Source organism: Macaca nemestrina, chromosome 13 (assembly GCF_043159975.1).
Source record: "Macaca nemestrina isolate mMacNem1 chromosome 13, mMacNem.hap1, whole genome shotgun sequence".
Taxonomy (NCBI): Eukaryota; Metazoa; Chordata; class Mammalia; order Primates; family Cercopithecidae; genus Macaca; species Macaca nemestrina.
The window spans coordinates 24,251,948-24,274,626 of NC_092137.1; the positions used below are offsets into that span (position 1 = coordinate 24,251,948).

General features: G+C 38.7%; 1 protein-coding gene across 7 annotated transcripts in view; it reads right to left on the bottom strand.

Moving 5' to 3' along the window:
- LOC105479823 (intersectin 2) overlaps positions 1-22,679 on the bottom strand; it is a 156,993-nt gene that overhangs the window by 72,952 nt on the left and 61,362 nt on the right. For 5 of the 7 annotated variants that reach the window (XR_011611551.1, XM_011738143.3, XM_011738140.2 and 2 more), the window contains exons 13-17: positions 22,051-22,200; positions 18,735-18,875; positions 16,783-16,870; positions 9,332-9,471; positions 7,886-7,966 (exon numbers count right to left, since the gene is read on the bottom strand). Coding sequence is in view for 6 of the 7 variants with exons in the window: in XM_011738143.3 (XP_011736445.1) it covers positions 7,886-7,966; positions 9,332-9,471; positions 16,783-16,870; positions 18,735-18,875; positions 22,051-22,200 (600 nt within the window). In the remaining variant the exon portion in view is untranslated. The remainder of the gene's footprint in view (positions 1-7,885; positions 7,967-9,331; positions 9,472-16,782; positions 16,871-18,734; positions 18,876-22,050; positions 22,201-22,679) is intronic. The other 2 variants (XM_011738146.2, XM_011738145.2) reach the window with 1 other exon arrangement.

Sequence of the window (22,679 nt, forward strand, 5' to 3'; positions counted from 1 at the left end):
GGGAGGAAGAAACCTTTCTTCAGCTTATTAAACTGGGATAAAGTAAACCTGGAGCTGCCACACAACCAAATAAGACCTGAGGATAGGAATAAAATCAACTCAGAAAAAAGAGAAGGAAAGATTAGAGACTGAGGCGGAGAGAAAGGGTACTATAGAAGCTGAATGTTCAATATCATGGCTCGGAGACCTAGGAACTGCCCCTGTCCAGCAGCCCTTCCTTGGATTCAGTTACTGGTCCTAGGATGCTTCTAATAATCACTCATTAGCTTAACTATTTTGAACTACATTTCTTTCATTTGGAATCCAGAGAATCCTGAACTAGAGAGTAGAAAAAGGAGGCTGGAGGAAAGAAGTGGGGGCAGGCGGACTTAAGAGTAACCAAAAGAAACTTCACGGCAAAGGTGAGAGCTGGACAGTATTTGGGTAGAATGTTTTGGTAAAAAGTTTTTTTGGTATCAACCTATACACAATAACACAACTCCAAACTCCATTTCTTTTCAGAGATAACTATTTTATAAGTAAACCTTTTACTTGATTTAAATGGCAGATTTGATCTGAGTACAGCATGCTGTTCAGAGACTATGTCCAACATGTCTGAGCAAAACATACACGACTTAAGCCAATAATAACGCAAACACTGCTTTTATAGCAAATTTTCCACAGCTCTCAGCTTCTAGGGTTTTATTTGTTGTACCTTTCTCTAAATTCTATTGAAAAGCAGAAGAATATAGTGGTTACAACATACGGAGAAGCAAGGTGGTTTAGTGATGAGGAACATGGATCTGGAATAAGACTAACAAGGCTTGACTCAGGCTCTGTATACCAGCTGTATAACCTTAGGAAAGTTATTTTATAGTTTCCTCATCACTAAAATGAGGTTAATTATAGTGCAAGGGTGTCCAATCTTTTAGCTTCCCTGGGCCACATGTAAAGAGGAAAAATTGTCTTGTGCCACATGTAAAATACACTAACAACAGCTGATGAGCTAAAAATAAATACATAAATAAATAAAATTGCAAAAAAAAAATCTCACAATGTTTTAAGAAAGTTTACAAATTTGTGTAGGGCTGCATTCAAAGCCGTCCTGGGCCGCATGTGCAGGTTGGGGAAGCTTGTTATGATACATGCCTCACAGAGTTGTTGTGAGGATAAAATGAGTTATCCCCATTTTACTAAGTATTCCCTTACTAATCCCATCCCCTCCAGTATCAGAGTTAATGAGCTTCCTCGTGCCATTCTGTATATTCCTCTATCATAGTGTTTTCCAACTATGATTGCCTCCTCCACTAAAGTGAGTTTCTTGACAACAAGACTGTCTTTCATCAAGGTGTCTCCAGCCAACAGAGAACCTAGTACAATATAGATATTTAGTACTTATTGGACAAATGAAAAATGCATAAACAATAGTCTATGCAAATTAGTAAGATTTGAAGAGCACCACAAAGCTTGCCAAGTATTTCTTCTACTTGACTATGGTGATGTAAAAATTCCTATCTTTAGACCTATTCCTCTGGGTTAAGTCACTACTTTCAGAAGGTCCTTGTAAAAATAAACCAATCAGAATTCATTAAGAGTTGTTCTCAATCTTTTTTTTTTTTTTTTTTTTGAGATGGAGTCTCACTGTTGCCCAGGATGAAGTGCAGCAGCACGATCTCAGCTCACTGCAACCTCCACCTCCCGGGTTCAAGCAATTCTCCTGCCTCAGCCTCCTGAGTAGCTGGGATTACAGGCTCATGCCACCATGCCTGGCTAATTTTTGCATTTTTAGTAGAGATGGGGTTTTAACATGTTGGCCAGGCTAGTCGTGAACTCCTGAGCTCAGGCAATCTGCCCGCCTCGGCCTCCCAAAAGGCCAAGATTACAGGCGTGAGCCACTGCGCCCAGCCAAGTTGTTCTCAATCTTAATAGAACAACAGATTATCTCCTTCACATTAAGGAACCTCTATTACTAGTTTGCTAATAAGTTTTGCTTTTAAAATCATGAATGGATATTAGGCGGGTGGCTCACGAGGTCAGGAGATCGAGACCATCCTGGCTAACACGGTGAAACCCCGTCTCTACTAAAAAAAAAATACAAAAAACTAGCTGGGCATGGTGGTGGGCGCCTGTAGTCCCAGCTACTCAGGAGGCTGAGGCAGGAGAATGGCGTGAACCCGGGAGGCGGAGCTTGCAGTGAGCTGAGATCACGCCACTGCACTCCAGCCTGGGCGACAGAGTGAGACTCCACCTCAAAAACAAAAACAAAAACAAAAACAAAACAAAACAAAAACCTTTCCTGTATCTAATGAGATGAGCATAATCTTTTTCTCCTTTAGTCTGTTTATATAGTAAATTACATTAAACTTTTCTGTACGTTAAATCATCTTTGTATGGCTGAGGTAAATCCAACTTGGTCATGGTGGGTTACGCCACCTGGAGGGGTATTACTAATGCAGATTACCCCAGATCCTTGGAAGCAGAGGGTTAAGACCTAACTCATTGAAGGAAACCACAATTCTACCATTAACAAAACACTAAAGATATTTTGAAGATTCTGACAGCCCCTTTCTTAAGAAGAGTGGGGGAAGATAATTTTCTTTTTTCACAAATAACAAAAATATTTGTATATTTGTATATAAGAGTTTACAAAGCATTTTCATCTACATGCTATTTCATTTAATCATAAGACTCTGCAAAGATGACAGGCAGATAATGTCAGCTTGTTTTGCAAAGGATGAAAGCAAAATTTGGAGGGTAAATGACAAATCGTTACACAACTGGCAGGTGGCATGGATAAGACTAGAGTTTACTTTTTTAGATTCCTAGGCCAGTACAGTTTTCACTGCACTTCACTGCTAAAGATGTGTGAATATTTTCTCTTTTTTTTTTTTTTTTTGAGACGGAGTCTCGCTCTGTTGCCCAGGCTGGAGTGCAGCGGTATAATCTCACCTCACTACAACCTCTGCCTCCTGGGTTCAAGTGATTCTCCTGCCTCAGTCTCCCAAGTAGCTGGGACTATAGGCACCTGCCACCATGCCCGGCTTTTTGTATTTTTAGTAGAGATGAGGTTTCACTATGTTGGCCAGGCTGGTCTCAAACTCCTGATCTCATGATCTGCCTGCCTTGGCCTCCCAAAGTGTTGGGATTACAGGCATGAGCCAGAGCACCTGGCCAGATGTGTAAATTTTCTTAATGGTATAACGGCCTGTCAAATGTCTCACTTTTGAATCCACTGGCTTTTTTATTTGTCTTGGTATATCTTAAGCAAGAGTAAAAATTATTGATTCTGTACATGCATATTGCAGGTTCCAGTAAAACATAACATTCTAAGATAAATAATTTTAAATATTTTACTTCTGTTGTCACTACAAGTAGCCTAAAGGAGCAATTAACCCAGGTGCTCTATCACAAAGGACCACAGCATTAGAACTAAGTGCTTGTCCTCCTCCAACACTATCAGGACCAATTCCATCTCACCTACTGATAAGACACAGCCTTTCTTCTCATTCCTTATCCCCTGAATTCTTATCTCTACAGTGCTGTTTATCCCTTAACGTGACCCAATCCCCTACTCATTCTCTCCTTAAACCTCTCCACTCTCCTAGAACTTCCTCTATGTGATCAGGAAACTATCACATAGCTACCAATCTTCTCTGAACGAAAATTCTCTTACCTCTTCGCCTTCTTGGCTGACCCCTCGGGATACCACTTTTCTGCTAGTCCTCTCTCAGTTTATTATCATATACTCCATTTACATCAGGGTCAGAAGATAACTACGGTATTTTCCTTGCTCTTCATTGCCACTTTCAGATGGTTATTTCCCCCTCACTCTTACCAACTACATGCTTTTCTGGGGCTCCTACCACCCAGCAATACCATTCTCTCCTTCCTTTTTATTGTCATCTATTAGTCACCTGGTCATTCACTCACCTCACTGTTCTCCAAGTCTTTGACATCCACATAAATGATGCAATCAAAACCTCAACTCTCAGGCTGATCTCTTCATCAATGACCTTTTTAACTCTACTTAATCCATCATTCCCATTATTACACCCTGAGTCTTACTAACTATAATCAGAAACAGAACTACCACTGACCAAATACCCCATTCTTCAAACGTAAGTTCTTACCCTTCGAACTTTTCTTACACCTGGTACATCTATATCAATAGGGTTGGTTGGTTTGTTTCTTTTTTCTGAGACAGAGTTCTGCTCTTGTTGCCCTGGTTGGTGTGCAGTGGCGTGATCTTGACTCACTGCAACCTCCACCTCCCAGATTCAAGCAATTCTTCTGCCCGGGTAGCTGGGATTAAAGGCGCGCACCACCACACCCAGCTACTTTTTTGTATTTTTGGTAGAGACAGGGTTTCATCATGTTGGACAGGCTGGTCTCGAACTACTGACCTCAGGTGATCCACCTGCCTCGACCTCCCAAAGTGCAGGGATTACAGGCATGAGCCACCACGCCCGGCCATCAGTAGGTTTTCAACCTCACTGAGACCATTCTGTTGACTCCCATCATTCTCTATATTAACACCCCTTCCTCTCTTCACATCCTTCATGTCTAGTTCATGTTTCAGAGTTCATCTTCATCATAATGTTTTTGTCAAATCTGTAACTCTTTTGTCCTTCTCTCTTTGTGCACGTCCATTAAAACCCCAAACCTGTAGGAACCATGAACCTATTTCATCAGCTTTCTCTGTGCTTATACCTAAACAGCTGAACATTGGTGAGGAAAAATCATACAATTAGGCATACTGTTTTCAATTTAAATACATCACCTCCAACTTCAAATAGACATTCAACATTGCTCAGCACACTTAGGTTTTCCTCTACTAAGCTTACATATCTGCACTGAAATGTCTATTTCATGCCTATTTCTCTCCTGAAACTTCCTAATCTTCCATCCATTCTCCTCACTACCAGCTATAAACCTTGCCTCATTAGGCCATCAGACTACAGCTCTCTCATCTTTCCATCTCAAAAAATCAATAGAACTTCCAGCATCCCCACCCCTCTTCTTCTGGCCTAGGTTGAGTTATATCATGTCCTCCTCTACCCAGGAAGATTCTTTCTGATGGTTCAACTTACTTCTGATTTTAAGTCTTGAAGCTGTCGGTAAGGGAGGGGGCCAGTGAAGTACTGGGTAGAGAAAGGCGGGTTCCTGGCTAGGGCTTCACCCTCAGGCCTCTGCCCATGAACCTAGGTGAGGACAGGCACTCCTGCCTTCGCACCCAAATGTTGCATCTTCTAAGACCACTCTGGCCTGCCACACCCCCATCCTATGCCTATAAAAACCCAAGATCCTAGAAAGGCAGAGACATAAGCAGCTGGATGTCGTGAGGAACACATCGGCAGAAGATGACACAAGAAGAGCTGGTCATCAAGAGCACGCCGGTGGAAGAGCATGTCAACAGGCACCGGCAGGCCAGCAGGCCACTGACCAGAGGAACAGCGCAGAGTTTGGCCAAAGCAGTCAGAGAAGTCAGGTTGCGGCCCGACTCCAAGGTAAAACCATCCCCCTTCTGTCTCCCATCTGCTGAGAGCTACTTCTACTCAATAAAACCCTGTATTCATTCTCCAAGCCCACATGTGATCCAATTCTTCCAGTACACCAAGGCAAGAAACCCTGGGATACAGAAATCCCTCTGTTCTGTCCTTGTGATAAGGAAGGAGGTCTGACTGAGCTGGGCAACACAAACTGCCTATAGACAGCAAACTAAAAAAACACCCTGTAACACACCCCCACTGGGGCTTCAGCTGTAAACATTCACCCCTAGACACTGCCCTGGGGTCAGAGTCCCACAGCCTGCCCATCTGTATGTTCCCCTAGAGGTTTGAGCAGGAGATACTGAAGAAGTGAGCCACACCCCCATCACTTGCCCTTCGAGCGGGACAAGGGAACCTTTCCTGTTTCACTGTCAACTTCCTACTCTCTACCACAAATTTAACTGCATTCATATCCATCTTCTCCCCATATGTTACACTGAAAGTATTCTTTTTATCCATTCTTTAATCTGTGCTCTCCATTCTATCTTAATCTGCTTCTTCAGGGACTTTGCTCCATCAATTACCACAATCTCAATCTTTCTCTCTTTCCCCCGCCTCCTCCTCCTTTCTTTTCTCTTTACTATTTCCTTCAAGTCTTTCTTAAAAAACAAACAAACAAAAAAGGTTTTCCTTTGACCCCCATGCTTTTTTCTTTTCATTCTAAGAGTTGCTGCTACTCACTTAACCCTTCCTCAACTCTCACTCATTCCTGATCCACTGCAATCCAGCTTCTGCTTATCACTTAAGTGAAATGGCACTTTTAGTAAGGTCTTCAAAAGTTTCCTTTTGACAAATTCAATGGATATTTTTCTTTTTCTTTTTCTTTTTTTTTTTGAGACCGAGTTTTGCTTTTGTTGACCAAGCTGGAGTGCAATGGCGTGATCTCAGCTCACAGCAACCTCCGCCTCCCAGGTTCAAGCGATTCTCCTGTCTCAGTTTCCTCAGTAGCTGGGATTATAGGCACCCGCCACTATGTCCGGCTAATTTTTTGTATTTTTAATAGAGACAGGTTTTCACCATGTTGGCCACGTTGGTCTCGAACTCCTGACCTTAGGTGATCCGCTCGCCTTGGCCTCCCAAAGTGCTGGGATTACAGGCATGAGCCACAGCACCCGGCCAATATTTTTTAGTACTATGTTAACTAATAACTCTATGATTTTCCAGTGACTGCAGAAGACCTCTTTTCTCACTTTCTGTGACAACACAGTCTCCTGACTGCTCTGGCAGTAGAGATTTCATATCTCTTTAGTTTCCTAAATTGCTCTGATGAAAGTATCAATAAGCAGTGTAAGTCTGGAAGGCAGGAAGCAGAAGGAACAAAGTAAAACAAGGGACAAGAATAACTGCTGGCCTGTGGAGAATCAAATGCTAACTGAAAGAATTAGACTATGTGAGGGAGAAGAGTCCACAAATCATCATTAAACTTCACTTTACAGATGAAGAAACTTAGTTTAGTTTCTATGCAATCCGTAGCAAAAGTTTAAAAATCATATAATCTGGTCATTCATGCCATAACCATAAAGGCTAAAATATGGGTCCCTTGCTGCTACCATCTTTCCAATTTGCCCTACCTTTGCTCAGGTAACAAATGACTCTACTTATCATGTTTCTGTCTTCACTGTGGAATATATATGCAAACAGGCAACTGCCCTATTGCCATCCATTTTAGTACTGAGTACAATGTGTAGTCAAAATCTGCTAGAGTCAGCAAGTAGTAAACATAAACCTCATTTCTTTAAGCTCTATTAAAATATGAATTTATCGACCATTTTAAATACTCTGTATGTTATACATGGCGAAGAAAACTATTTACATAATTTAAACATTTTTATTTGATGTGCAAGCATGTCTAAATATGAGCCTGGTAACTAGACCTGACTAAAGTTGCCCCTGCATTATTGGTTCTTTAAAATTGTCCTTATAACAGTATTAGGAAGCAGCTTGGTGCATATATGACATAAACTTGCCCTAGATTTCATAAAGTATTTTTATTTTAAACATTGATTTTCAGTGATATGGGTAAGTGATTTAATCTCACATTTTCCTTTGAATTGAGTTAGTAATCATCTTATCACTTAACCCACTCACAGGGATGTTGTAAAGGAACCAGGTTATATTTCTAAGTGTCCTGGGCTTCTTTGGAGAAAGGTTACTGTGGGCAACCTTACTGATCTCTGGCATTAGACTCGAACAGGCAGTTAGACAGCAGAAGGATATTCAAGCAAGCAGAAAGAAAAAGGTTTATATTGTATATGTTATTTCAAACAAAGATACTCAGATAAAGGCAAAGAATAGTCTAGTTTTAAAAAAAACAGTAAAGTAACTCAAAGAAAAGAAGCTAGATATTAGAAAATAACCTTAAGTAAGAGGAAGAGGTTGTTGAGACAGCTTAGCAGAGACAAAAGGCACTGAAGAACAGAGTCATCCATATTCCCACACTGTAAGATAAGGCAGATAAAAAGCCAATTAAACTATGTACAGATTTTTTTTTTAATTAATTATTTTTTTTTTTTTTTGAGACGGAGTCTTACTTTGTCACCAGGCTGGAGTGCAGTGGTGTCATCTCGGCTCACTGCAACCTCCACCTCCTGGGTTCAAGCGATTCTCCTGCCTCAGCCTCCCAAGTAGCTGGGACTACAGGTGCATGCCACCACGCCCGGCTAATTTTTGTATTTTTAGTAGAGACAGGGTTTTACCATGTTGGCCAGGCTGGTCTCGATCTCTTGACCTCGTGATCCGCCCGCCTTGGCCTCCCAAAGTGCTGGGATTACAGGCGTGAGCCACTGCGCCCAGTTACGTAGATTTTTTAAAGAAATAATATAGGGAAGATAAGTTGGCTGGCTTGTCTAACCAGCAATGACAAATGATTTCGTTTTCTACAAAATTTTTTTCTACTGAATATATGCTTGTGTAAAGTGTATTAACATTGTTCACCTCAAATTCCCCTTCCTTACCTGAAGCCACCATGTTGTCCTTTCTTTAGCATGCTGTTTACTTTGTATTTGGTGTTAATGTTATTCTAAATAAGTCAGCATGATAAAAGCCATATGAAGAGAGAGATTTCTTATACAAAAGCTTTATGAAAAGCTTTATTTCTTACAGAGAATACTTTACGCTCTGGAAACTTTATATTGTTAGCAAGGAATAACTGAGACTATTTCCAAATTTACATTATATGCCATGAGTCTGGTTTTTCGTTTCTTTCATAGGTATAGCTTCAGTATACAATGAATACTGTGGTGAATGATATGCAGACAGTCTATGTTTTGGACATCTGCTCTGCCACTGCGGCAAATAAAGAAACATTAACTTGCTTTTCATGCAAAGTTCATAGTGCCAGATTCTGTTTTAGATTCCACTGATTATTGCATTATTTAACAAAGGTTAAATTACACTTAACAAGGAAACAAAAGAAAAACTGTGTTGAAAGAGCCTCTACCACCTGAATTATTTCAAATTTTCCATATTTCCCATTTCTGAAAATTGCCTAGGATCACGTTGGCTGAGATCAGTTCTGTCATACTGACAAAGGCAATTGTTCTGGAAATGTATAGATGCCAATACAAACAGCACATAGTCATCAAAAACTGGAAACTGTGATAAAGTATATGTTTAGTTATATGACACTATGTCATATAACTAGAACATTAAAAACAGTCTTGAAATTCTTGTATTGTTGAAATTATACAATAAATTATGAAAATGTAATACATATAATAGCTTTAGCTATTTATTCTATTAAATCAAAATAATGAAGGTAAGAAGTTAGCTACCTAAAAATAAATAGTATCAAAAATAAATACCTTTAGTTGATTGTTATAAGAATCCATTTCTGATAGCTTAGATGCAGTTTCTTTTTCAAGAGCATCTAATTGTTCTTTAAGTCTTTGGCATAATTCTTGCTTTTCTAATGATTTTTTATGAAGTAAACTGACCCCTGAATCTGAAAAACAAACATCAGACAGTTTACATTTTGTAGAAGTTCATATGTTATTACCAGCATGCCATTTACTGTTTGGTCAAATTGATGTAACTAGACCAACACGAAGGATGTATACACATAATGTAGACCAGTACAAGAGAAAACAGTTGTTATTTCCACTTCCCAGATTATATGCTGGAAAGAGCATCAGAGGAAATGGTTATAAGCCTTGGTTCTCCATTCAAAAGGACTAGGACTTGAAGTGCAATTCTACTTTAGGAAAAATACTTCACCAATCTAATCCTCAGGTTTTTCATCTGTACAATGAGCATCATACTATATCAAATGAGGTGATGGATATAAAGCCATTGTATACTCTGGCCCACAGTTAATATTCAATTAATAGAAGCTATAGTTAAAGTAGCTTTCCATTTATTCTTAGTGCTCCCAAGAACAGGGAAATATTCACAGCAAAGATTTAATAAGTATTACTAACTGGATTATTTAGTAACATTATTTTAGGAGGTAAGAACAGAAGGTTTCATTTTATATTATCTTTTTTTACATATTCATGCAGGGACGAAGAAACCAGATGGAAATATATAATGCAGAATACATTACAATAAATTAAAATAGCAATATTATCTATTTAAATGCCTATTTTTAACTTTATCATATTTTTAAAGTACGGAAGTACAAAATTTAAATAAAATGAAACATATAGAGTAAAAAATTAAAAGGCCTCCATCTCAACTGCAAGTTCATCCCCTTTTTAGGCATTTATATTTAGATGTGTACATATTCGACTTTTATTTCCATGGGTTTTAATAGAATCATATTGTCTACATTGCTGTGCAACTTGTTTTGAATTTAATAAGATACCTTATCGATCAGGACAAATAATCTAGTTCATCCTTTTAAATTGCTCCATGGTAGTCTACATTATGGTTACTGCATAATTTATATTATCATCTTTCTGACTGGTATGAGTAGATGTGGGTCTGTACCCACTGATCAACACCTACCCATTTCCACCTCCCTCTAACCCCTGGTAACCACTCTTCTATTCTCAGTTTCCATATAGGAATTCAACTTTTTTAAATTTTATATGTAAGTGAGGTCATGCAGTATTTGTCTTTCTGTAACTGATTTACTGTATTTAGCATAAGGGAGTGCAAATATCTCTTTGAGACGGTAATTTTGTTTCCTTTGAATATATATTCAGAAGTGAGACTGCTGTATCATACAAGAGTTTAATTTTTAGAAACCTTCATACTGTTTTCCATAACAGCTATACCAATTTACATTCCTCCAACAGTGTACATGGGTTCCCTTGTCCCCCCTCACTACCACTCGTTATCTCTGATCTTTTTGATAACAGCCATCCTAACAGGTGTGAGGTGATATATTTCAGTGTGGTTTAGATATGCATTTCCCTGATGATTAATAATGTTGAGTACCTTTTTAAGTACCTCTTTATCATTTTTAAGTCTTCTTTGGAGAAATGTCCACTCAGGTCCTTTGCCCATTTTGAAATTGGGTTTTTTGATTTTTGGTATTGAGTTATATATATTCCTTGTATTTTGGATATAAACCACTTATCAGATATATGGCTCACAAGTATTTTCTCCCATCCCATAGACTGCCTTTTCATCTTGTTGTTTCCTTTACTGTGCAGAAGCTTTTTAGTTTGATGTAGTCCCACTTGTTCATTTTTGTTTCCTGAACTTTTGGAGTAATATCCAAAAAATCATTGCCAAGCTCAATGTCAAGAGCTTTTGTCTATGTTTTCTTGTAGGAGTTTTATGGTTTCATGTCTTATGTTTAATCCATTTTGAGCTGATTTTTGAGTATGGTATAAGAGTCCAATTTCATTCTTTTGCAGGTGGATATCCAGTTTTCCCAATACCGTTTATCGAAGAGGCTATCCTTTTCCCATTGTGTCTTCTTGATGCCCTTGTCAAAAATTAGTTGACCATATATACTTGGGTTTATTTTTGGGCTATTCTATTTCATAAGTCTATATGTCTCATAATTGAGAAAAAATTGTATATATTGTATGCATGTTGTTTTGAAATATGTATACATTGTAAAATGGCTAAATTGAGCTGATTAACGTATGCATATTTGAGCTGATTAACATAATGTATACGTTAATTAGCTGGGCTCTCTATTCTATTCCATAAGTCTGTCTTTTGTACTCAACAATTAAAAAATGTATATATAGTATGCATGTTGTTCTGAAATATGTATACATTGTAAAATGGCTAAATTGAGCTAATTAACTTATGCATTACCTCACATACTTACCATTTTTGTGGTGAGAACACTTAAAATCTATTCTCTTAGCAACTTTCAAGAATACAATGCACTGTTATTAACTATAGTCACCAGGTTGTACAATAGATTTCTTGAACTTATTCCTCCTATCTAATTGAAATGTTGATTTCCTTTGAGCAAACTCCCAGTGATCCCCTTTTCTCCCACCAGCTCTGGTAGCCACCATTCTATTCTCTACTTTTATGGATAAATATACACACTCCACAAATAAATGAAATAATATCGTATTTGTCTTTCTGTGCCTGGCTTACTTTGCTTAATGTAACATCCTGCAGGTTCACCCATGTTGCCCCTATGTCTGTCTTTATGCCAGTACCATACTGTTCTGATTACTATAGCTTCATAATATTTGCAAATAGGCAGTGTGATGCTTCCAACTTTGTTTTTCTTTCTCAAGACTGCTTTGGTTATTTGAAGTCTTCTGTGATTCCATATACGTTTTAAAATTGCTTTTTCTATTTCTGTGAAAGTGCTATTGGAATTCTGATAGGGATTGTGTTGAATCTGTATATTGCTTTGGGTAGTACGAATAATTTTAAAAATAGTAATTCCTCCAATACATGAACATGGAGTATCTTTCCATTTATTTATGTCTTTTTCAATTTCTCCCATCAATGTTTTACAGTTTTCAGTTACAGATCTTTCCCCTCCTTGGTCAAATTTATTCCTAAGTATTTAATTATTTTTGATGCCGTCATAAATAACATTGTTTTCTTGGTCTCTTTTTTGAATAGTTATTGGTGTAAAAAATGCAACTGATTTTTGTATGCTGATTTTGTGTCCTACAACTTTACTCAATTCATTTATTAGTTCTAAGTTTTATAGACGTCTTCAGGGTTTTCAACATACAGGATCATGTCATCTGCAAACAGGGATAATTTTACTACTACTTTTACAATTTGAATGTTTTTTATTCCTTTTTCTTGTCTGAGTAGTCTTGCTAGTACTTCCAGTATTATGTTGAACAGAAGTGGTGAAAGTGCATATCCCCACCTCATACCAGATCTTAGATCAAGCTTATCCAACCTATAGGCCGTGGACCGCATGCCGCCCAGGATGGCTTTCAATGGGGTCCAACACAAATTCATAAACTTTCTTAAAACATTATGAGATTTTTTTTTTTAGCACTCATCAGCTATTATCAGTGTCAGTGGATTTTATGTGTGGCCCAAGATGATTCTTCTTCCAATGTGATCCAGGGAAGCCAAAAGATTGGACACCCCTGTCTTAGATGAAAAGTCTTTAGTCTCCCCCCATTGATTATGATAGCTGTGAGCTTTTCATAAATGGCCTTTATTATGTTGAAGAAATTTCCTTCTATATCTGTTTTTTTTTTTAGAGTTTTTATCATGAAAGGATGTTAAACTTTGTCAAATACTCATTCTGTTATTTATTGAGATGATCATGTGGTTCATAGATTTTTGTCTTTCATTCTGTTAATGCATACTTTAAATTTTGACAGAAATTGCCAAACTACTATTCCAAAAAGCTGTATCAACTTACAACACCAACAATACCTGTTTCTGCAAACCCTCATCTATACTGGATATTATTAATCTTTTTTTCATTTCTGCTAATTGGCAAAAAAGAAACCTGATTGTTATTTTAATTTATATTTTCTTGATAACCAGTGAAGTCAAAGAAACATCTATTTATGCTTCCAGCCACAGTCTTGAATTGTTAGGTCTTATCCTTTGCCTATATTTTTCTATTGGGCTGTCATAATTTTTGATTTGTAGAAGCTCTAAATTCTTGTATTACATGTACTTCAAATTTTTTAGTGTTTATGCTGTCTTTCATTACGACTTTTTCATTTTTATATCATCAAATCTGTAAATAATTTTCTTCATGACTCTATATATTGTTTAAAGAGACTTTCCTCATACCAAGATTATAAAATATTTTCCAGTTTTATAATAGTTTTTCTTAAGTTGTTTTTGTTTAGCCTGCTAGTTTATCTAGAATTTATTTCTGTACATACAGAGCAGTAAAGAGCTCCCCTGCAACTCTTTCAGATAATCCACTGTCTCCCAAACCACTTACTGAAAGTCCATCTTTTCCCCACTAATGTTAAGTGCCAACTTTATCTTATCCTAAGTTGCCATTCATGCATAGGTTTTTGTCTAGACTCTACTCAATTCCATTGTTCTACTTTTCTATTTCTGATCAATAACAAACTATTTTAGGCACTCTAACTTTCATATCTTATGTTTTGATATCTGATAGGGTTAGTCTCCTCCCCCCTACCAAAGTTTTTCTTTTTCAAGTTTTGCCTAATCTTGTACAGTTTATTTTCTAGATGAATTTGTCAGTTATCTTGCCAAGTTTCATTTAAAGAAACCCAAAAAGAACAGAATATATGAATTAGGAGAGAACTGACATAGTATTCATGTATAATATAATATTAAGCTAGTTCATTTAGGAACACAAAATGTCTCTAGTTACTAAGGAATCTTTATTTTTTTATTTTTATTTTTTGAGACAGAGTCTCACTCTACTGCCCAGGCTGGAGTGCAGTGACACCATCTCGGCCCACTGCAACCTCTGCCTCCCACGTTCAAGTGATTCTAATGCTTCAGACTTCCGAGTAGCTGAGACCACAGATGCGTGCCACCACCCCTGCTGATTTTTGCATTTTTAATAGTGATGGGGTTTTACCACGTTGGCCAGGCTGGTCTCAAACTCCTGGCTTCAAGTGATCTGCCCACCTCAGCATCTTAAAGTGCTGGGATTACAAGCATGAGTCACAGTGCCCAGCCTATTCAGGAATCTTTCATGTCTATCAGCAAAGTGTTATAGCTGCATATTTCTTCTTCTTCTTCTTTTTTTTTTTTGAGATGGAGTCTCCCTCTGTCACCAGGTTACAGTGCAGTGGCATGACCTCAGCTCACTGCAACCTCCACCTCCCAAGTTCCAGTGATTCTCCTGCCTTAGCCTCCTGAGTAGCTGGGACTACAGGCGTGCACCACCATGCCCAGCTAATTTTTGTATTTTTAGTAGAGACAGCATATCACCATGTTGGCCAGGATGATCTTGATCTCTTGACCTCGTGATCCTCCTGCCTTGGCCTCCCAAAGTGCTAGGATTGCAGGTGTGAGCCACTGCACCTGGCCCATATTTCTTCTTTATTCATAACAATGTATATCACTAATAATGCATATTTTAATACCAAATTTGATGATATATATGAACACTATGTTGGGTAACTGGAAGATAAGACAAAGAACATGGTAGTACAGTGGGCTTTACAGTCAGACATGAATTTGACTACTATGATTGCATCATCCTGGGTAACTACTTAATCTCCTGAACCTCAGTTTTCCTGAGCTGCACAATGGGAATAATAACTATACCAGAGAGTTATTGTAAAGATTAAAGGAAAGAATGCATCAAAACTGACTGACACAGTGCTTGGCACGTGGCTGGTAATCTTAAATGGCAACTGTTATAGGGAAAGGAATCTAAGGGATACAGGGTACTTTTCAAATCCCAAACAAAAGCTTCCTATTTTAAATTGGACTATGGCTAAATAAATAGGTAACAGTTGCACTGGATTACATTTCACAGAGAAAGAACAGCCCCATCACGTCCTCAATAAGAGATATTCTATATTTTATTCACAATTCAAATAGGAACAACGACAACAATGACAATAATAAAGATATATTTCTGCCACTGTGCAGATCAGGTGGGTTGGCTCGCCCTGCCTCTGGAATGCCTGTGTAGGGGTGAGGTAGGGGCTGATATACTTTGAACAGAAAAGAATCAAGTATAAGGAACACTGTCTGAGCAGGGACATGGACAGACCACATCAGTGGAAGGCGGGAGACACAATAAAAATAGTTCACGAGAGTGAACTTTATTTCTGGTACTTCTTCCACATGAAGGACCCTGCATTAGCCCAACAATCCCAGCTTCTTTCCTTCCTTTCACTAAATGGTAAGCTCAAGATAAGGACTTAGGAATGTACAGCCTCGACTCCTCCTAGCCCTCGCTCTCTAGAGACTTAACTGCCCACAGGAAACCTGCATTCTACTTTGTTCATGAATTCAGTGTTTTATAGGTGCAACTATACCACCCACAGATAAACCATGCTGCCTAAAATCAGCTTCATCAATAATGAGATAGTGATTTGGTCTCTCATTTGTCTTGTTCCTTTGCCTTATTTCTTAATTTGTTCAGAACTTGGGCAAAGAAGGGGATACAATTTACTGAACTTCGTAAACAGCCAAAAGTATAATAAAGAGACCTACAATGGAATAACTGACATGATAGAGACTTAATGAGTGACATTTAGGATACTTTAGTCAGTTGTAACACAACATCTGCAGATTTGCTTTTCTTTAAATAAACCTTGTTTCTGCTACACTTTTATTGGTATGGTATCCAATACAGAGAATTTTTTTCAGTTTTCTCATTGGGACCTGAGCAAAAACAAAAAAAGTCACAATCCCATAAATTATCCTGGAATGTTTAGTTCCACCGGTGTCAGAGGGCCAAGATGGTAAAATTCTTTGTATGAAGCACAGAGTTAGATAATACAAAGGGTCTGGGCAGGGCATACCATCCTGCTTAAGCCTATGACTGCTGCATGCTAACACCCTAGAATTCCAGGTGCGGCCCCACCGTAAAGCCTCCTCCTGAACGGGTCTTTAAAATCAGTGCAGGACTTTTCAAAATGCACATGTAGTCTTGTGTTAGAGCCAAATTTAGATCTTATAGTCTAATACTTTCTTTGATATTTCAATTATATAAATAAAAATATCATCAAGATATGAAGTCATACCACAATCATTACTATTTTATTTTTATCTACTTTTTATCACTAAAAATGCTCTAACATCTGGGATAATGTTTTTCACATTATTTTTAAACTTACAGGCAAAAAGTGTTATTTATAACAGAATACTTTTTTTAATTTTAAAAAAGTAACAAGGTTACTGACATATTCAGAAAAGGATACAAGTAATCAGACAAACCTTAGAGACTTACCAGGTGTGTTACTGAACTGCATGTTTTTAATTCTTTCATTTAATAATTGCTTCTCAGGTACCAGATAGATAAGCTTATTCTGATACTCCTTATAAAAAGAAAAAAGAGTACCAGATTAAAATGTTACAATATTGTCCAACAGTTTTTCTGAAAACTTTAAAACAGGATTTACTCATCTTTGAAACTTACTTTAGAAATAATACATAGTTGTAAACCGCTTACAACTTATGAAGCAACTAGAATGAAATTATGCCAAGAAACATTTAAGCCAAAATCAATTTTGAGTGACTGGCTGAAATTAAAAGGCAGTGAAGAAAGTCTTTGTAAATGGGGTGTCTAGAAGCCTGCAATTTTCAGATTATTGATGAATGACAGCAGAGCGGAGCTAGATGGTGTGTGTAAGCATGCCATGACACTCCAGGATGAATATGTGTATATCAAAGAGGGACTAAACGCCAGGTGCCGGGTGCGGTGGCTCATGCCTGTAATCTCAGCACTTTAGGAGGCCAAGGCAGGTGGATCACTTGAGGAGTTCAAGACCAGCCTGATCAACATGGTGAAACCCCGTCTCCACTAAAAGTACAAAAATCAGCCAGGCGTGGTGATGGGTGCCTGTAATCCCAGCTACTCAGAAGGCTGAGGCAGGAGAATTGCTTGAGGCTGGGAGGCAGAAGTTGCAGTGAGCTAAGATCATGCCACTGCACTCCAGCCTGGGTGACAGAGGAAAAAAAAAAAAAAAGAGGGACTAAAAACTAGGAAAGCAGGTTTAAATCAGATAGAAAATGTTTTTGGCTTTTCTCTCTCCTGTAACAAAGCAAAAAGACTGATTAATTGCCAATTCATGCAGTAAGAGAAATTGGATAAGAGAACTCTAGAGATGCAGAAGGCTTCCCCAGCCCCATTCTGCAAATAGTAATTATTGAACCAGACCCTACTGCACAAGTAAAGAAGAGAATTACCAGGACCCCAAGGGACACATTCAAGTTCTCATCATAATTTTAAAAAGAATAACTTAAAGTCAAAATTTCCTGAAATTAGTAGCAATAACCTTATTTTAATGTATGTCATGGTCTGAATGTTGGTATGTCCCCAACATTCATATGTTGGAACCTAACTCCCAATGCAGTACTATTAAGTAGGGCTTTAGGAGGCTCCACACTCATGAATGAGATGACTGTCCTTATAAAAGAAGTAGAAGGAACTGCCTTATCCTTTCTGCATGTGAAGATTCAGCAAGAAGGCATTAGTTTTAAAGGAGACAGCAAGCCCTCATCCCACACTGAATCTGCCAACACCTTGATCTTGGACTTCTCAGTCTCTAGAACTATGAGTAATAAATTTCTGTTGCTCATAAATTACCCAGTCTAACGTCTTTTGTTATAGCAAAAGTAATGAATTAAGAATGCATAAACATTGTTAAAGAGTTAAAACTCAAAGTGGTAAATGTCCACTTTTGTATATATATTAAGCAAAACTTAACCAGATGTGTAGCAGAGTTTTAGTTTTATGGACTTCCCGATATTGTATACAGGATTGTGTGTATTTAGATCACAAGTCTATTAAAGACTCAAAGGTTATTGACCCCCAAAACAAAACTCTATTGGAAGAACTGTTTTGTTTTTTGAGATGGATTCTCGCTCTATCACCCATGCTGGAGTACAGTGGTGCGATCTTGGTTCACTGCAACCTGTGCCTCCTGGATTCAAGCAATTCTCCTGCCTCAGTCTCCGGAGTAGCTGGGATTACAGGCATGCGCCACCACACCCAGCTAATTTTTTTGTATTTTTAGTAGAGACAGGATTTCGCCCTGTTGACCAGGCTGGTCTCAAACTCCTGACCTCAAGGGATCCGCTCGCCTCAGCCTCCCAAAGTGCTAGGATTACAGCCATGCTCAGCCCAGAAGACCTATTAATTGTACATGTTTAAGAACAATTTAGCAGCGAAGGGCTTACCTGAAGTTCCTGTTGAAGTTGCTTGATTTCCATAATTTCCAAGTCACACTGCTTATCCAGAACTTCCAGCTCGGTCTTTTGAGTTTGCTTTTTGAGTCGGACATCCTGAAGTCTGCCTGAGATCTGCTGATGTTTGCCATTCTATAGGAAGATCATATAAATATATAGTAACATAAAATGCTAATAGAAAATGTTTCTACAAGGAGAATAATATTTTTAGTTAAACTTTAAAATGTCAGTTACATTCGTATACATCCTGAAACAAATGCCTAAAACCAAGTGGAATGTGTTTCAGAGTTGTGTCTGTTAACTCAAGTTATTAGTGGGAAACATATTGTCAGAGTGCAAGAGCCCATATGTTAGTATGGGAAAGCAGAAACATAACACAATGAATTTTTTTCTGAATTCAGCATTAATTAGACAATATTAATTAACAATATTAATATCAGAGACACTCTCAAAGAATGATGAGGAGGAATAAATGTTTGCATGTGATGTTCAGCATTACCTTCTCTGAACCTCTATTTCTACCCTAAATATTGCCATCTAATTTCCTCTAATGAAACAGTGCCCAGGAGGAACGTTTTGGCAACAGTTCTGTTCTATACTAATATTCTTCTTTTTTCCTTTTCTTCTGCAAAGAAATCAAACCAAACAGCAGAGATTCTCAATAGGACCTAAGAAGAAGGGTGACATGGGGGGTTATGGGCTGAACTGTGTCCCCCAAAATTCATATGTTAAAGTCCCAAGCCTCAGTACCTCAGAATGTGACAATATTTGGAGACAGGGCCTTTAAAGAGGTGATTAAGGTTAAACAAAGTCATACGGGTGGACCCTAATTCAGTCTAACTGGTGTCCTTATTAGAGGTGGAAATCTGAACACAAAAGGCATCAGAGATAAACACGCTCAGAGAAAAGACCATATAAGGACACAACGAACGATGGCCACCTGCAAGCCACCAAAAGAGGCCTCGCAAGAAACTAAGCCTATGGATACCTTGGTCTTAGATCTTAGGAGCTGTGAAAAAATTAATTTCTGTTGTGCCGGGCGCGGTGGCTCAAGCCTGTAATCCCAGCACTTTGGGAGGCTGAGACGGGCGGATCACAAGGTCAGGAGATCGAGACCATCCTGGCTAACACGATGAAACCCCGTCTCTACTAAAAAATACAAAAAACTAGCCGGGTGAGGTGGCGGGCGCCTGTGGTCCCAGCTACTCCGGAGGCTGAGGCAGGAGAATGGCCTAAACCCGGGAGGCAGAGCTTGCAGTGAGCTGAGATCCGGCCACTGCACTCCAGCCTGGGCGACAGAGCCAGACTCAGTCTCAAAAAAAAAAAAAAAAAATTAATTTCTGTTGTTTAAGCCACCTAGCCTGCCGTATTTTATTACAGCAGCCCTACCAAACTAACAGAGTGGAGTGAGGGGAAATGACATCCCTGGTTAAAAATCACTGATGAAAAGTTTTACTGAAGAGTATGTTTCATATTTGAAATACATACACTGAAAGGAATATGTGTATCTATGCTGGAGCTCACATTCTTATCCTCAACATGGGATACGTATAGGCTCTCTGGACCTTTCCAGATTCTGCACATTCACCTGTTACTGTGCTTCGTGTGATGCAGCAATTCTTGAGGGAAAAACAATCAATCTTAAGGTCTCTTCCCATTATATATAGTCAAGATGATACATACATATTAAAATAGTGCAAAGAAGTTAAAAGTTTTTTACAATTGTTTTGTAGTACTCTGGCATGATTAATACTTGTGGTATGTATGTCTATCCATTTGAAGGCATAGAATATCTCTGACTAAAGATATTGTGATGATTTAAAAAGTAATTTTTAATGTAATTCAAGTCATCAACCAAATAAAATGTTATAATCACACAAGATCTAAATCTGGCTCTACTACACGACTAGGTATGCATTTTTGCAAAACCCTACTATATGATCAAAGTAGGCTCATGGGATTCCAGGGTTGTGGCAGAATAGTGCCAGATCTTTTATATCTTCTCACCACGCATTTCAAACAAAGTCTTTTAACAACTTGACCCTCTAACATCTGATTTGTAAAAACTGCTTAGTGGCCAATATTAGCTAAGAACTACAATCCTGCAGAACTGGAATTGTAAGAGATCATTTAAGTCAGCAGTTTCAAATCTGTTGTCTTTTTAATAGTAGAATCTTTTTTTCCCCAAGCAAATCTTGAGTGAAACACCAAGAAAAATAAAGCACATAAATGTCAAGTTTCTCTGTTGTGAAGTGTGGAAAGAGTTGGGGAGAGATCACTATTCTGCTGCCCAAGCTTCCCCTCTCCTGCCTCTGCTTGGTCCTCCTCAGACCATCTTACAGAGACCAATCTGAAAACTGAAAATCACTCAACTAACACAACTCTTGATTTCATGCAAGGGAAAAGTGAGGCACAGAGAAAGGAAATGTCTTGCCCAGGAGTACATGGTTCATCAGTGTCTGAACTGACGCTACAACATAATTCTCAGCATTCTGAGTCATTATCCTTTTCTCAGTAAACCATATTGTACAGTTTGTTTATATGAAAATGTGACTAATGACATTAAGACATAACTAATTCACGAGAGATTTTAAAACACAATTACATTTTTCTTTTTTTTTTTGATGGCATCTCACTCTGTCACCCAGGCTGGAGTGCAGTGGCGTGATCTTGGCTCACTACAACCTCCACCTCCTGGGTTCAAGTGATTCTCCTGCCTCAGCCTCCCAAGTAGCTAGGATTACAGGCACCTGCAACCACCCACCACAGCTGGCTAATTTTTGTTTGTTTGTTTGTTTGAGATGGAGTCTCACTCTGTTGCCCAGGCTCGAGTGCAGTGGCGCGATCTCGGCTCACCACAGCCTCCACCTCCCAGGTTCCAGTGGTCCTTCTGCCTCAGTGTCCCGAGCAGCTGGGAATATAGGCACACACCACCACTCCTGGCTAATTTTTGTATTTTTAGTAGAGACGGGGTTTTACTATATTGATCAGGCTGGTCTCGAACACCTGACCTTGTGATCTGCCTGCCTCAGTCTCCCAAAATGCTGGGATTACAGTGAGCCACCACGCCTGGCCCATGTCCGCCTAATTTTTTTGTATCTTTTTTTTTTTTTTTTTTAGTAGAGATGGAGTTTCATCATGTTGACCAGGCTGGTTTCAAACTCCTGACCCCAGTTGATCCACTCGCCTTGGCCTCCCAAAGTGCTAGGATTACAGGTGTGAGCCACTGCGCCTGGCCCACAATTACATTTTTCAACAGGTAGCTCTGGCATCATTCAGATAGATTTCACTTAAACTTCAGCCATACCAGTGCCTCCAACTCAAGATGAAGACTCTTCTTTTTAGAGTTTAACCTGACAATTTCTTCTTGTTCTCTATTCTTTTGATTGAGAAGCTCCTGTCGCCGAATTCTCTCCCATTCTAAGCGACGTTGTCGTTCAAGTTCCTGTTTTGCTGCCTGAAAAAAAAGGAATTAAACTTAATTTTTAAATTAAAAATTTTGCATGATTCAAAAACTGGGAAGACAATAGAAGTTAGGCAGAGTTTAGCACTTAGTGGCTATAGTGGCTAAGGGTAGCTAGGCAAATCTAGTTTTATTAATGGGTCTAAAGACTTCCAAAAAAGTGGCTTCATCTATCATATTTTCTGATTTCTTCAAGAGATCTTTTTTTTTTTCCCCCCAGACAGCATCTCGCTCTGTCACCCAGGCTGGAATGCAGTGGCACCACCTTGGCTCACTGCAACATCCACTGCCTGGGCTCAAGCGATTCTCCTGCCTCAGTCCCTGAAGTAGCTGGGATTACAGCCACATGCCACCACGCCTGGCTAATTTTTGTACTTTTTGTAGAGACGGGGTTTCACCATGTTGCCCAGGTTGGAAGACCACCCTTTTGTTACAGTCATTTTTCTCTTAATAAGTTACAGAATGACTTCATA